The 16,798-nt window shown below is 37.7% G+C and overlaps 2 protein-coding genes across 4 annotated transcripts; one reads left to right on the forward strand and one right to left on the reverse strand.

The window, feature by feature from the left end:
* The first annotated feature begins 1,081 nt into the window (after nt 1–1,081).
* LOC137717278 (GTP-binding nuclear protein Ran-3-like) lies at nt 1,082–3,816 on the forward strand. The gene is made up of 8 exons (XM_068456587.1): nt 1,082–1,176; nt 1,305–1,374; nt 1,921–1,977; nt 2,089–2,206; nt 2,722–2,811; nt 2,916–3,095; nt 3,184–3,261; nt 3,497–3,816. The coding sequence occupies exons 1-8, from the start codon at nt 1,174–1,176 to the stop codon at nt 3,564–3,566; spliced, it is 666 nt and encodes a 221-aa protein (XP_068312688.1). The 5' UTR covers nt 1,082–1,173; the 3' UTR covers nt 3,567–3,816.
* A 5,835-nt stretch (nt 3,817–9,651) lies between these two features.
* LOC137717976 (uncharacterized) lies at nt 9,652–13,925 on the reverse strand. Of its 3 annotated transcripts, XR_011065842.1 has the most exons (5): nt 13,723–13,923; nt 12,864–13,285; nt 11,991–12,728; nt 10,259–11,049; nt 9,654–9,836 (listed from the first exon to the last, which is right to left on the reverse strand). XR_011065842.1 is itself a non-coding variant. In XM_068457501.1 (4 exons), exons 2-4 carry the CDS (start codon nt 13,260–13,262, stop codon nt 10,888–10,890), a joined length of 1,299 nt encoding a protein of 432 aa, XP_068313602.1. In that variant the 5' UTR covers nt 13,263–13,285; nt 13,723–13,923; the 3' UTR covers nt 9,652–10,887. The 3 variants fall into 3 exon arrangements, 2 of the variants coding, with proteins under 2 accessions (XP_068313602.1, XP_068313603.1); XM_068457501.1 differs by having other exon boundaries at nt 9,652–11,049; XM_068457502.1 differs by lacking the exons at nt 9,654–9,836; nt 10,259–11,049 and having other exon boundaries at nt 11,067–12,728; nt 13,723–13,925.
* Nucleotides 13,926–16,798: the final 2,873 nt, after the last annotated feature.

The raw sequence follows: 16,798 nt of genomic DNA on the forward strand, positions 1-16,798 counted from the left end.
TTTTCAAAACAAAAGGAATTCAAAACCATTATAGAAAATTGCAAGTGATAAATTGTTTTAGTGTATAACACATTTCTCTTCAACCCATTCAATTCCATGAGTTCTGGATTTAAACCCTCGTTCTTTCGCGTCATGTAGCTTAGATAGTAGTATCGTTTATAATAAAGAAAAAAATTCAAAGAATTTTTCTTTATTGTATAAGGTCTGAGAACGTGTTTCTCAACTATTTTTGTGCTTTGTTAAGGTGAATTTTTTTAGGCACTTGTGAGTCCAAAAGGCACAACCAAATCCCTGAAAAACCAAGAATTAGAATAATTAGGAAGGAGTCAGTTTGATACCCCTTCCTTCTCATTCTTATTCACTAGACTTTTTTTTTTTTTTTTTTTTTTGGGGGGGGGGGTGGGGGGGGTGGGGTGGGGTGGGGTTGTTATGTTCACGACTTCTTTGATTCAAAAGTCAAAATGCCAAAAGCTTTAACTTCCTATAATCTTAATTCTATGTGTATATAGTGATGGGTAGGATCCTAAACAGTTCAAAAGTAATAATCCACGACGTAATAACAACATTATTTGGAATATTTAAACTTAATTTTTATTAGAATGTAAATATTTAACTTAAAATCAATTGATAATAAAAAATAAAGACCCAAATTATATGCTCCGTACGCAAATCATTTTTTTGATACGTGACTACTTTCGGCAGCCTCTGGCCCTCAAACAACCCCAAAAAAAAAAATATCACTAGAGCGCGTCAATACAAACAAATGCATCAAACCCATGAACCAATGCTAGAAACTCGAACATATTGAACAAATAAATGAGACTTGGAAAGCAATTTTTCATGATAAAAAATGTCACACTTTACGCCAGCCCAAGCCCAACAGCCCAACAGCTCAACATCCCAATTCAATCTTTCAAAACGGGTCCGACAAAACCCGGTACAGTCCAAAAGGTCAAACGGATCCCACTACGTGTCAATCAAATCTCATTTTAGTGTAACAATCGGACGGTCCAGAGCGCTGCGTCACGTTGAAGCTAACATAAGGAAGTACTAGGGTCTCTGAAAAGGCTCCGACTATATAAACCCTAAACAAATCTCGCCCCGTTCCCTCTCTCTCCCCCTCACTCGTTCTGCTCTCTTCTGCGCCACTCAAAGTGTCGGACCAAGACGCAAATGGTAAGTCCTCACATTTTTTCTCGGGAAATTTTCTGTTCGTTTCCTTTGATCTTCGTATTGTGTGTTTGGCTGCAGAGAAAACCGGTTTTTGACTAATTTTTTTAAATTTTTTTGGTGAAATTTTGCAGGCTTTGCCGAATCAGCAGACCGTGGATTACCCGAGCTTCAAGCTCGTCATTGTCGGCGATGGTGGAACAGGTCTACTTTTTATATTCTCTCCCGATTCATGATCTGCTTGGTTTCTGTGAAAATTTTCGTTTTTTGAATTTTTTAAGTTTGTTATTTGTTTGGACAATTCGTTTGGTTTCTGAACTCAAATGAACAAAATGCAAACTCTTTTGCTCGGAAAATATGGAGTTTGAATTTAATTTTGGTTAAAGAGTTGAATTTGATGTAGCAGTTGTAGATACATAAATTATTTATTTGAGAGCTTGACCTAAATGGTAGACATGAAGTTTGGATTTTTGAGTGATTAGGTAGTTATAGGGTGATTTCCGATGACGTTACCTCAAAATCGATTAGGGCAATGGAAATGAACTAAAGTACATCTAAACTTGTTGCTTCTCTAGAAATTGTTTACCGGCGTTTCGGTTCTTGGACCTTGTTACGGTTGTTCAAATGAAAATGCGGCTTAAATTTTATGTTTGGTGGTTTGATGCTGTCTTGGTATGATGGGGTTGCTGGTATTAGTAATTTGTTTATAATGATGTGGTGTTTCCCTGATTGAAACTTCTGTCGATGCAGGAAAGACAACCTTTGTGAAGAGACATCTTACTGGTGAATTTGAGAAGAAATATGAACGTAAGTATCTTGCGTACTGCTTTTCCCTTTTGATTTGTCTTTGGTTTATTGACTGTTCACTTTCCATTTTGTGATCTATGGAACTCATTCGCATTCTTGTTTAATGGACAGCAACTATTGGTGTGGAGGTTCATCCATTGGACTTTTTCACTAACTGTGGAAAAATTCGATTCTACTGCTGGGATACAGCTGGGCAAGAGAAGTTCGGAGGTCTTAGAGATGGATACTAGTGAGTTTTTTATTGTAGTCTTAAATTTCTGGCTGAAGTTTGTTATCAAACTTGTTTGCATTTGGTTTTTTTTTTTTTTTTTTTTTTTTTGGCTGTGTTTAGAGCACAAGTATTCTGCTTTCTAAATTCTTGTCAGCGTTAATTGCTACTAAGATTTGGTTTGTTATTGGATCAGTCAAGTCTAAAGCTGGTGCTTATCCTTGTATAGTGCTATGTTGATTTTCAAGTCGAATGATGGACATGCTTCAATCTTCATTGAGATATGATAATGCAAATTTGGATGACGAAACCTTTGTTTTATGGATTATGACTAAGATTAGTTTCTTCCAACCTTGTTGAAAGGATTTTTTTATGTATTTATGCTTTATAGCTTTTAGCATTCAGGCCACTTCTGTAGTTCCATTCCTAGTGGATGCAGGAAGGTTTTATAGTTATTGCTCACCATGCGTATGTCGATTGTGCTCCCCAAAATGTGATATTTTCGTACTTTGATTTTGAATTACGTTGTTGTGCAGTATCCATGGGCAATGTGCTATTATCATGTTTGATGTTACTGCTCGGTTGACATACAAGAATGTTCCCACATGGCACAGGGATCTTTGCAGGTGTGCTGGCAAAGTTATCTTTATTTGTTATTGCATGTATTTCTCTCAATGAGGTTTTGGGTTTTGGTATTTGACTTTTTGGGTTCTCGTGTTTTGAATTCCAGGGTCTGTGAAAACATACCGATTGTTCTTTGTGGAAACAAGGTTGATGTCAAGAACAGGCAGGTCAAGGCAAAGCAAGTTACTTTCCACAGGAAGAAGAATCTTCAGTACTATGAGATATCAGCTAAGAGCAATTATAACTTCGAGAAGCCTTTCTTGTACCTCGCCAGAAAGCTTGCAGGGTAAAATCTTTTAAGTCGTGAATAGGTGTAATTTTCTTGTGACTTTTTGATGTGCAGTTGAAGTTACTGAAAGTGCTGCTTGTTGCAGGGACCCTAACTTACATTTTGTTGAATCCCCTGCCTTGGCTCCTCCAGAAGTGCACATTGATCTTGCTGCACAACAACAGTAAGCCTTCTTTCGTACCCAAATTTTCTTAGGTTCTCTCTCTCTCCACACCCACCCCGCCCTCCCCCCACCCCACACATTTAGGCACACATCTAATGCAACAAGGAATATAAAGCCTTATAAAAAGGCAAATAGTTTATGATTGAACTCGACGTATTAGTGTTTACTGCTTTTTTGTTAGTTTGTTTTGCAAACGGTAAGGACCTTACATTAGATATTGTCATTGATAATACAGGCACGAGGCTGAGCTTGCTGCAGCTGCTAGCCAGCCCCTTCCCGATGATGATGATGAAGCATTCGAGTAGATGTGGAAGTTGTCATCTGGTTGAGAGTTACCTTAGTATTATTCGTGGGTCCTCGGACCTTTTCTTTTGTTTTTCTGAAACTGCTGGTATTGTTGTTTGTAAGTGTTGATTTTCCTGGTCAATTGAGGATGTGAATTGGAGAATGCCATGTTTTGATGTTTTCCATGTATGATTTTATGTTGAACTGGCTTCCTATCAGCCGTTTTCCTACACTTTGTCCAGTCTATGTTATGCAGTGGCGTTCTATTTAGCCCATGTTTTTATGAAAATTATATGGAAGGTGTTGTAGGATTCGTAGCCATTAGATATTGGGCATTTGCATCTTTGATCAAAGGTTTAACAGTTAAAAACTCGTATAGAAACCTAAGAGCACATTAAAGAATTTCACTTTTTTGCCCTTTAATGTGGGGATCATAAGCTTGGTGAATGCGGCGTTGGTAGAAACAAAATTGGAAAAGAAAAGTCGGAGAAGAAGAGTTGTCATAGGCATAATTGATTTTTCAATATTTAGTGAGGGTAATGTTGGTACCTATTATACCAACCTCATGAAGTGGCCCAATGAAAGTAGTCCACTCGTCCTATCAAACCTCTCTCAAACACTTGCTAGCTATGTAGTCAATCACTTATCGATATTGACACAAGTGGAAATATTAATATGCAATTTATGAAGGGAATTGTTATTAGCATTCTAAAAATCTTATTCTATGTTCCTTACAAGTGTATTTGTCTTTCTAATTATAGAAAGTTTGGAATGCCAAATGAGATTTTTGGAGTGCTAATAACAATTCCCTTTATGAAAATATCGATGAATATATCAATATTAGTTGCTTTTGACGGAAATTATGGAAATTTGTAATGGAGTGAATATATCAACTTATTTAGATTTAGCTGAAATTAGAAGGAAAATTCTTAGAAAAGTTCAAAATATGCAATGAATTATGGCAATATAAAGTGAAGTAAAGTGCTGCCTTCGTTCTGCACTCTGGACTGTCTGCGGAGAGTGTATGTGTCCCATTGACTAAGTAATCCACAATGGGGCATTGCCAGCTCGGGTTTGTGTTGACTTGTGCCACCTCGGCTGCTAGTTCCGTCTCTATGCTCGGTTTCCCAAGTACTTGAACGGAATGGAACGTCTGAACTGATGATCCGAAGTGGAGCGTTGACCTACTAGGGCATCCACGTGAGCATTCTATGCTTATGGAACCTGCGTGAGGGTGTAGTTTGAAACACCGTGAGCTGCTCTCGTACATTCTCCAGGTACTGCGCTATCTTAGGAGGTTTTGCTGCGTACTCCCCTACTGTTTGGTTGGTTATTAGCAGAGAATCAAAATGGAATGCAAGTTTCTTCACCGTCAAGTTTTTTGACATTCGAAGGCCTGCTAATAGGACTTCATACTCTACTTCGTTGTTGGATGCTTTGAAGCCTAGAGTGGTCGCCCACTCAAGCATCAAACCGTTTGGGGTGACAAGAACTAGACCTGCTTCTGAGCCCTTGTAGTTGGATGACCATCGACGTGTAAACGCCAGAAATCTCCTATAGATGGGGCTGGTGCGGCTACGGCATGCTTAGTTGCCTCTAGGGAGTTTCTCGGTTAAGTTATTGCGTCATAAGATTGGGAGCAAATTCCACTATGAAATCCACTAATGCTTGGGCCTTTATCGTCATAAGAGGTCAGTAAACTAAGTCGTATTGGCTAAGTTTCAACGCCCATTTCATCATTCGTTGAGAAGGGCCTGGACTATGCGTGATCACAAAGGATATTGGGTCATGACGATAATCGTATACGCCTGAAATTCTGATGAGCTTTTGAGCTACAACAACTAATGTTAAAATTAAGTTCTCGATCTTCGGATATCTGGGTTCTACATTTAGAAGTCTAGAATACAAGCAGTTGGGCCCCAAATTTTCTCGTATAAGGGCAGAGCTCACTGGTACTTTTGATATTGCCAGATAGATGCATTGTTAGGTTTTGGCTCGTCAATTAGTGTCCTTTTTTGTTTAGGATTGTTTTACGGAAAAAAGGGTGCACCAATTCTTCTCCTAAAAGGGCTAGGAAAGAATCTTAGTTTCCTTATTCAATTTAGATTAGAAATCCTAGAAGTCTATTTGGAATTGGAAAGGAAGTCTAATTTCCTATTCCACTTAGAATAGGAATTATAATCTGTAAAGGATATGTAAACTGCACCCTATGCCTATAAATAGGGTGCGTCAAGGCTTAAATTTTAGAGAGAAAAACTGTGGCAATCGAGACAAGTGAGAGAGATTAGTTCTAGGGTTTGCAAAAGTTTTGCAATCTCTATTATTAATCAAAGGAGCGGTGATTTCTTTGCCTAGAGAAATCACAATTGGACGTAGGCAAAAGTTCAGCCGAACCAGTATAAGTCTTGCGTGTTTCTAAGTTTTCTATATTTGCTAGTTTAGTCTATTGCCGTTGGTTACATTAAAAAACAAGGTCTAGTGTGCAATTTTTCAACATGTATAAGTCCTCTGCTACTTCTGATTTGAATAGTAGCGGAGGCGCTTTCTCGCACTCGTCGTCCTACTTGTCTCGATGCGCCTTCTTGATTGCCTTGAAAAAGGGCTTGCATCGATTGGTGGACTGTGAGAGGAACGGTTGAGTGCAGCTGCTCGTCTGGTCAGACTCTGGATCTTCTTCAAGGTAGTGGGTCATATCCATGATCGCTTGGATCTGCTTCGGGTGTGCTTCAATTCCTCACTGAGTCACTAGGTACCCTAAGAATTTGCCTGAGGATACTCCAAACGTGCACTTGGTAGGTTTGAGCTTCATCTTGTACTCCCTAAGGACGTTGAATGTTTTCGCTAAGTTGCCGTTTTGGTATGACAGCTGCTTGCCTTTCACCATGATGTCGTCGACGTTGACCTTCATGGTTACTCCATTTTGTTTCTTGAACATCATGTTAACCAGTCGTTGGTAAGTTGCTCATGTGTTATTGAGGCCAAAAGGCATGACTTTATAGTAGTAGGTGCCTTGTTAGATCACGAACGCGATCTTTTCTTTGTTAGGCTCGTGCGTCGCAATCTGATTGTAGCTTGAGCATGTGTCCAAGAAACTAAGCAGTTGGTTCCCTAAAGTTGAGTCCACTAGTAGGTCGATCCAGGGAACTGGATAAGGATCTTTAGGGCATGCCTTGTTGAGGTCGGTGTATTGCACATAAACTCTGCATTTGCCTTTTTTTTTTTTGTTTTTTTTTTTCATCACTATCATGACGTTGGGCATCCATGCTGAGTGCGCCACTCGTATGATGAATCGGGCCTCCAATAGCTTGTCAATCTCCATCTGAATGATCGTCACTCGATCGGGTGCGAAATGTCATATTTTATGGATTATTGGTTTGGTGGGGGTTCGATGTGCATCATATGGCAAGCTATCTCGGGATCGATGTCGGGCATGTCAGAAAGTGATCATGTGAAAATGTCACTTTTTCCTTAAGGAATGATGTATTGGTACAAATGTAAATGGAAATGGAATGATGACTATATCTTATATACTCTTATACCAAATCTTTCACCGATTCCTGATAAGAGTATTTTTCTTTTTAAAATATAGAAATTTGGAGTTAACAACTAAATTTCTGGAGCACCAATACAAAGAAATTTATTTAAAATTTATATTAAAAAATAACTTTTAATAAACTATCACGACCTAATAAATAAGCTATAGATAAAGCACCATAATAGAACATGGTTGTCCATAAAACTTTTTTGAACCAAGAGACCCATAAGAAATTACCCAAAATCTTGCAGGTCAAACCAAACCTAAGACCGAAAGAGAAAAAAAAAAAAACCCATCACCAACCAAAATCCACTTCACCCATTTCTATGTGTAGTGTGTTTGACTCAGCACACCTTCAACTTCCAACCACACTCCCTTAATGTCGAACCCCACCTGAAAAAAATTGAACCGAGTAGTACTGAACCTTTGGGTATCCAGAATCAAACAACTACCGGAACTCGGTAAGAGGATCGGGACCACGAAGCCATTTCTTCGGTGATACCAAATGGTTGATTTGATTGGCCGTTTGATTTTATGAACGTCTGGGAAGGTTCTCAGTGAGATGGATTTATATTTTTCAATTGAAATATATGTGGGCGTTTGATTTGATTGAGATTAGATCTCAATCGCTCATAAAAATATAAACATTTCTCACTTAAAACCAAGCCCTCTACTCAACGACTCTGACACTCTCTTGTGACTCCGATCCTCTTGGTACATATGTTTCGGTACAAATGTATTAGTCCATATGTTTCAATACAAATGTATTAGTACATATGTTTTGGTACGAATGTATCGGTAGATAAGTTTCGGTACGAATGCATCGATACATAAATTTCGGTACGAATGTATCGGTACATATGTTTCGATACGAATGTATCGGTACATAAGTTTCGGTACGATTGCTTCAGAATATAAGTTTCAATATGAATGCATCGGTACATAAGTTTCGGTACGATTGCTTCAGAATATAAGTTTCAATATGAATGCATTGGTACATAAGTTTCGGTATGAATGCAGCACATAAGTTTCAGTACAAAAAATCGATACATAAGTTTTGGTACAAATATATTAGTACATATGTTTTGGTACGAATGTATTAATACATATGTTTTGGTACGAATGTATTAATACATATGTTTCAGTACGAATGTATTGGTACATAAGTTTTAAAACAAAAATTGGTATATAAGTTTCGGTACGAATGTATTAGTTTTGGTACAAATGCATCGATACATAAGCTTCGGTACGAATGCATCAATACATAAGTTTCGGTACGAATGTATTAGTACATATGTTTCGGTACGAATGTATTAGTACATATGTTTCGGTACGAATGTATCAGTATATATGTTTCGGTACAAATGCATTGGCACATAAGTTTCAGTACAAAAATCAGTACATAAGTTTCGGTACAATTGCATTAGTACATAAATTTTGGTATGAATGCTTTGCTACATAAGTTTCGGTACGAATGCATTGGTACGTAAGTTTCGGTACGAATGCATCGGTACATAAGTTTCGGTATGACTGTATTAGTACATATGTTTCGGTACAAATATATTAGTACATAAATTTTAGTACAAAAATCGGTACATAAGTTTCGGTACGACTGTATTAGTACATATGTTTTGGTACAAATATATTAGTACATAAGTTTTAGTACAAAAATCGGTACATAAGTTTCAGTACGATTACTTCGTTGCACCTGCGCAATAATCACTTATTTGGAGAAGTACCTACTTCCCTACAAAAATATGAGTCCTTGTTCCTTCTTGACCTTCACACAAATGAATTTGTTGGAAGTATACCAACATGGATTGGTAAAAGCCTTCCGAATTTGGGAGTTCTCAGCCTCCGTTTGAACATGCTTCACGGCAACATTCCTCATGAACTATGCAGTCTCCAAAATCTCCATATCCTGGACCTCGCAGACAACAATTTTTCCAGAGCAATACCAAAGTGTTTCAAGAATTTCACAACCATGGCAAATTTTTCAAACTCGGGATACCCCATTTTGTTCTCCTCTAGATCATATGCTTTTCGTTATGCTACTTTCGAGGACAACTACATAGAGAAAGCAATCTTGGTGAGAAAAGGTAGAGAAGTGGAGTACAACAAAATACTTACTTTGGTGAAAAGCTTGGACCTTTCAGGCAACTTTATATCCGGAGAGATACTCGAAGAGCTGACCAACCTCAAGGAAATCTTTTGGTTGGAAACATCCCTTCAAAGATGGGTGATATGAGATGGTTAGAATCTCTCGTTTTCTTGAGCAACAAACTTACTAGTCAGATTTCTCCAAGCATGTCAAAGTTTACATTTCTAAGCAACTTGAACTTGTCCTACAACTATCTGACAGAACAAATTCCAGAAAGCACACAGCTTCATAGCCTTGATCAGTCAAGTTTCTTTGGCAATAAACTTTGTGGACATCAACTGGAGAAGTACAACATAAACCATGTTGGAAGTCCAATTTCATCGGGTAATCAAAAAGAGGGAATTGGTCGTTTACTTGAAGACGGTTGGCTCGATCTGAGCTTGGGATTAGGGTTTGCATAAACCATGTTGGAAGTCCAATTTCATCGGGTAATCAAAAAGAGGGAATCGGTCGTTTACTTGAAGACGGTTAGCTCAATCTGAGCTTGGGATTAGGGTTTGCATTTGGTTTTTGGAGTGTTCTTGGCACGTTGTTGTTGAACATGCCGTGGAGCACTGGGTCTTCACGGTTCCAAAATAACATTGTAAGCAAGCTCTATGCCATAATTCAAGAGAAACTATGAGCATTCGAACTTAGGTGCAAAGGGAAAGCGCATTGGTTTAACCAACTTGGCTACGCCAAAAAAGCTATATGGTATTATTGTTGAACTTCTTAACTATTTTTGCATGTATAAGTTGTACCTGTTTGTGTATGTGAACAGAGTAATTTTCTTGCTAATTTCAAACAAATACACAATTACAATAGTGTATTCCAAACAAACAATTGTATAACAGGAAGCTAATTACAGACTGCTCATCAACTTAGCATGCTTCTTTTTCAAACGAGATAACTACAAATTGCTTTAACCACTCACACAACTCTTAATTCAATTGGAAAAATCATATTTCACAACAGTTCACACGTGCCTAATTGAGCGTTAGATATCGCAAACAATAAGCAACCTTCCAAGACCATACCTCCTCCTTGTTGAATTCCGAGAAGCTCTTGGCGGAATCAAGTTTAGTTCTTTCCTTTCACTTCTCTCTACTTGCGTGAATCACCTCTTGTAAATATGACAATTTCAATACCATCAAAAGCTTAGGTTCACAGCATCAGAATAATTATTTTAAATTGAACATGTCATATGATCGTAATGTCATGACACTATCAAAACAGAAATATCAGTGCCTTCAGATTACTGTGATCGAAGTACATAAACTAATAAGGAAATAAATGCACGCCAAACAGGGGTTTTATATGGTAAACTCGGAGCCATGTAAGGTTGTCGCACAAATGCACAAGGTACTGACAGTTAAGGAGTCTCGAATAAACAAATAGATATGGATCATATAAACATTCCAAAGTTCAATAAGATAAAACAAAAATACAGAAAGTTTACTGGGCAAATTCAAAAAGTGCATGGAAATAGTGCTAAACTAACATAGCTTTTTATGTCAAGCAATACGAAAAGTCGATAGAAAATACAAAGTTCATAGAACAAAAGATCAGGTAAACTACATCAAGCAAACTGGAAACCTTTTAAAAGTTCATGTTCTTCTTTGCACAAGATATGTCCCAGTTCCCAGCAGAGCCGAAATGAACCACATCAAAGAAACAGAGGAAACAATTGTACCATTTGCTGGTGACATAGTCGTACACCAAGAAAATTGGAAATAGACTGTCCCACTGTACACGCCAAAATGATAAATCCCCGCATCATCTGGGCCTTTAGAAGCAAGGCAAGGCAAGCAAGGGTCCAACCTTGGCCCTGAAAATGCAGGGATTTGAAATAAGAATCATGAAACCGAACTCTATATGCATTCACATGGTAACAAGGAAACCAAGCACAATTCAATGAGTAAAAAGATAATATGGCATCACAACTGGCTTCATATTCCATGCAATATGCAGAACAAAATAACCAATCTTCCACATACATAATGATACCATCTCATTCAACCAAAAAATTGAGAGAACAGAAAGATGGTGCATGATGCATTAGCCAGCAATACATGCAAGTGGGGTGTCAGAATATGGTGACCCTTGTTCCCGGATCAGAAACTTGGTTTTTCATTTTACCTCGCAAAAAATCTAGAGTCAGACACAGAAGTCCTTATGATAAAACCAAAACCATGCGGAGACAAGTGTTCATCCTTGTCATCACCATCGAACTAACAGACGTAATTGGGTCCCAATAGACTAGATCCTGGATATGTACAAATCCTCTCTGGTTTAATCTCACTAAATACTGGACATGAGAGCTACAAAGCACAAGCCTTCCCAAAAGGAGAAAAGGGGTACAAATACTCAATTCTTAATATGATAAAGTACATAGCTTCCCAAGTACAAATTTTATATACTTACATTTGCACATTGGAAACTAAAATAAGCACAACAAAATGGAGCAATATATCCTTGTTTCTTCCAATGGAAAAAAACTGGTAACGAGATTATGAAAAACAGTTGACAAGAAACAGTACAGATTTCCCAAGACTAAATATTCACTTCTACAAAGGTACATAATTTCCAAAGTACAAATTTCCCAAGTTTAAATCAGTAAAGCTTGAACAATCAAGATGAGCAGGAGAAATCATAACAATTATTGTCTGATTCTTACAAAGTACGAGAGGCAATAAAGCTATTGAACATCATAAAGATCAAAAGTTATCTAAGATTAAAGTTTGTTCCTGGTGAGAGTAAGTTCCTTACTTCCATCAAATGTTCATCATTTGAAATGTGAAGTGAAATACGGAGATTTGTCAACAACGCTTCTTGTTCCCAGTTTAAGGACCCAGAAGCATGCATTGCTACCAGAGTACTGCGATAAGCATTCAATTCTAACCTATGTATTCCTGCTGCTACATCCTCTTTCAGAGGAAGGGAAAAGTTTTCTTGCGCATCTTCATAGCAACAAAAAGTCTCTGCATCACTAGAAAGGGTATCTGCATCTTGACTAGTACCTACTAAATGACCGGACAACTTATTTGAACTGCTACTAATAACACTGCAACTACCAACAGAGCATGCATCATTAATACTATCATTAAGTTCTGAGCTTCTTTCAACAAAACAAGAGATAACACCATTTAGCTTCTCCCTCTCCTTTTCAAAACATCCAGTTGTACGATTCATAAAGGAAGTATGCATGTATTTTTCACCCAGATTTTCGCGCGGGTAAGCAACAGCATCTACCTTTTTGAGCAAGTAAGATGGGGACCCAGCAAAAACACGTTGACGCTCACACCCCTTCTTAATTGCCCTCACCTTTCGAGAATATCCCTCAATAGAAGAGCTATCTGGAGAAGCTCTCTTCAATGATCCAGATGAAACACTATGGGAATCCTGACAACTGATGTTGTACATGGGAGGTAAACAACCATTTCCGCTGGGTAACTTTATTTTTGCATTCATTTGTGGGACTTGCGAGCTCATCTGATTATCGGGACCCTATCAAAAGGAACCATAAGGAATATTAGTAAGCAAATAAAATAAAATAGAGGCCTGAAACAGTTATCAATATGTTCAACAAGATAAAGAATGATAAAAATACATAAAACAACAATGAGCCAGATAGAAGTTTACCTTTCCGATCACAACCCATCTGTCATTATTCCATAATTGGCGTGCCCGGATCCTATACTTGTGGACTCTTAACTCCTCAGAAGATCCAAGTAGGCTAGCCAAGTAATAATTTTCATCCAAGACCTTCAACACCGTGACCATTTTCCAGAAACCATCATCAAACAACTCGGCAACATCACCAACTGCCCAACTCTCCACTCTTTGGACAGGCGGAGGGCAAGGCCTGATATCCTTCCTTGAGACTCTCTGCATATCTGCCTGACTGTCCTTGCCAGACGAATCATAGCTAACACTATATGTATGGCCATTACCAGAAACAATCACAGCACAGCGCCAAGCTCCTGCAGGCGCCTCCTTTTGGCTAAGTACCTCCACTTTGCTCCTCTTCTTGAATCTCATGATGACTACCAATATGTCAAAACCTGTATCAACCAAGAAATTAAATCGTCCAATCAGAAACGAAGCATAAGAGTTTCGTAAAATCAATAACTAGATGAAAACACGACAATAAATCAGCAGCAGATACACATTTGTTAAACTTAGAAAGGGAACACCTTTTCCAGATTGAAGTGAAACAGTTTACAAATTCAAAGTATGTTGACTAAGCTAATAAAATAAATAAAAAATAAGCAAAATATACTCAACCCAAAGCCCCAATATATCAAACTGCACCAAGCTAATGAAAAACCCCAAATTTGAATACAATATCAGACTCGGAGTTCTTGGGCAAGCAATTAACACCAAAATGTTTCGCAAAACAATCCAAACGTATTCAATTTAACATAAAAGTAAACGAACAAAGCATTGAGGGCGTATATTCCAAACCCTAGAAATCAAAATTAGAACAGATTTGACTCACCTTGCTTGAGATTTTTCGAAATTCGACCAACACGCGAACAATATTGCTCTGGATGCTTTGTGTACCGGCTTCAATTAGGGATTTCCAGTCTGTAGGGGTTGAGAATTGCGAACTTGGAATTGGGAGGAAAATTAGAAAGTTAGGGTTTGCACTTTCCTGTTTGTGTGAGAGAGAATATGAAGAAAATAAAATTGTTTACGAATTTAGAATTTATATTTTGGTTTTTTTTTTTTTTTGGGGGTCCGCTTGAAGTTTTGCCCCCGGCCAGAAGGGAGCATACCGTTGGGTTAATTTACACCTAATTTATATATAAGGTTGTTTTATGCTTAAAGATATTTATTAATTAATGAAATCTTCTTATTTCCTAAAAATATTACTAAAAGGAAGGGAATTTAATTGCATATAAAGAAGACAGAACCTTATATCAGGCCCTTTAAAGAAAGAGATCCCTATTTTTTTTAAAAAATCTTATATCAGACCCTTTAAGGGAAGAAATCCCCATTTTTCAAAAAAAAAATGAGAACATCATCTTGACCGTTAGATTTGGTAGTCACAAGATTTCATTAAAGCCAAATCTAACGATCAAGAGGATGTCCTCATTTTTTTTTGAAAAATAAGGATCTCTCCCCTTAAAGGCTTCCTATATATATATATATGTATGTATGTATGCATATAATGAAGAACTGAGCTCTCCCAGAATTAGATAATAGTTTCCAGATTGCATTTTCAAAGATTAGCATATCCTAGACAACAGCCCCTATGCATTCAAAATTAAAGAAAAGAATTAGGGGCCTCAACTATTGTATCAAGCTTTAGAAATAGATCAAGTAGTTCTTTCATTCACAAATAGATTAAAGAGAACCAAATTTTATAATCAAGTCTGAATGAAAAATAGCAATTTGTAATATTTGATTCATTTTGGAAAAAAAAGGAAGAAAATAATGTTAAAGGGAGAAGTAAGTAAACCTTACGTTTTATTCATCTTGTTGCATATGGCATGATGTTAGAACATCTTTATATACAACATTCCTTGTATAAACTCTAGATTGTCCTGCAATGACACCATTTCTTATAAGGACCTTGGTTGTCTGTGTGGAAACTCCTCTTGACAAAGCTACATAAAGTTAGCCATGGCTGAACACATGATTAGGGAGATAGACACCCACATATGGAATTGTTTGGCCTTGAGATTTGTTTATGGTCAGCGCAATGCTTAATCTTACAAGCAATTGTCAACGCATAAAAGAGAACGGAAACTTTACATTTTCCGAAGGCTTCAAAGGAAAGTGTGGCAGGAAAACTCTTGTGCCCTTAAAATGCCCAATTAATATTTCAGCATCAATGCAATTTGGAAAGAATCACCGACATATCAACCTTGTTCCATTGCATAACCCAGTTTTTGGATCAATATTTCTAAGTAGTATGATTGGTGCACTCAACTTCAATGTCAACTTATGAGTAGGTAAGCCACCTGGAGTTATAGAATTCAAAAACTCTTGTTTATATAAGTTTTGAGGGTCATCGTCAACTCTATCAAAAGAGTAATAAATGTGTTGTTTCCCAGGAAATGAGTTTAACACCACTTCATTTAACTTGTCAACGTCCGCATTCCTTGGGGTGATGATAGCCCTATCAACCATATAAGAAATGTTGAAAGCATTCTCCTCTAATCTTGGAAATACAAAACCAATAAGATCACCAATTGATTCATCGCCATGCCAAGGAATAATCAATGAATCCGGGATTCTAATCATATCATCTTCTACAAATGACTCATTTCCATCCCCAACACGGAGCAAGAATTCTGCAAAATCAGGGTCTTGTTGAACTCTCATATTATGTTTCAACCGGATAACTTGAATCTCCTTCCATAATGAGGGCTTTACAATGCATGCATCTATTGTTTACGCTTTGGTTCCATGAGGCACAACGAGAAGTCCTTGAGGAAAATCTCCACCAAGAATCATCACTTTGCCACCAAATTGTGTTTACATGCCTGTTATATCTCATAAGGTTCTATCTAAAGCCTCAAATGCTTTCCTATGAGTCATAGTGGCTTCATCCCATATAGGAACAACTGCACGCCTTAGAAGTTCCGCCAAATCTGATTGCTTGCTTATAGAGCAAGTGTTGGTGGACAATAAGTCAATAGGAATCTTAAATTGTGAATGTGATGTTCTTCCTCCAGGTAAAATAGTAGCTGCAATACCAGATGTGGCTGTTGCAATAGCTATGAGGTCATCACTCCTTAGCGAAGCAAGTATTACACGAAAAAATTAAGTCTTTCCAATACCGCCGGGGCCATCTACAAAGAAAGCTGCTGATTGATTACATGTAACAGCTCTCATGATTATGTCGAATGCAGTGCGTTAATCAGTGTTTAATGTCTGAATTGATTGCAGGTCTTCTGGGGGAACAGGAAATGCAAGCTCATCTTGTATATTTGTTAGAGTTGCTGAGCTATTTACGAACATATCAATTTGTGGAAGATCATAATCACGAATTCTTTTACCATGTTGTTGTAACAATGCATTTAGATCCCGCAACAAAAGATTGATGATAACCCTATTATTTGAGCTGCTGGATGTTGGGTAGTCTTGTCCCATAAATGAATGAAATTCCCCCCATAAATTATGCACTCCAATAGGTTCACAATACACTAATATTGTGACAAATAACCTACGCAAAGCTGATGGCATGTGAGTTATTGCAGCTTCTAGGAGGCATTAGTGAAGTGTGAAGGTGACAGGGAGTACCACCTAACACCACTACCTAACACCGCCTAGGCCACCTAGGAGCGCCTAGGCAGGCTAACAACTCCCTGATTTTGTCCACCGTTTGGCACCCAATCGGGATCGGGACGACACCTCACCTCTCAGTGCGGATTTTTACAACACATAGGTAATAACTATACATTTCTCCAAAACTATTGGATTTGGAGGCAGAAACAATTCTGGTTTCAAGGCCCTCAAAGATCTTTGTTTTCATCATGTTGGTGTGACTGAGTTCTTATTGTCCAACTGTCTAACATTTTTAAAGTAAAAACAAAAATGTGTCCAACAATTTTCTAAAACGA

This window comes from Pyrus communis, chromosome 15 (assembly GCF_963583255.1).
Source record: "Pyrus communis chromosome 15, drPyrComm1.1, whole genome shotgun sequence".
Lineage (NCBI taxonomy): Eukaryota > Viridiplantae > Streptophyta > Magnoliopsida > Rosales > Rosaceae > Pyrus > Pyrus communis.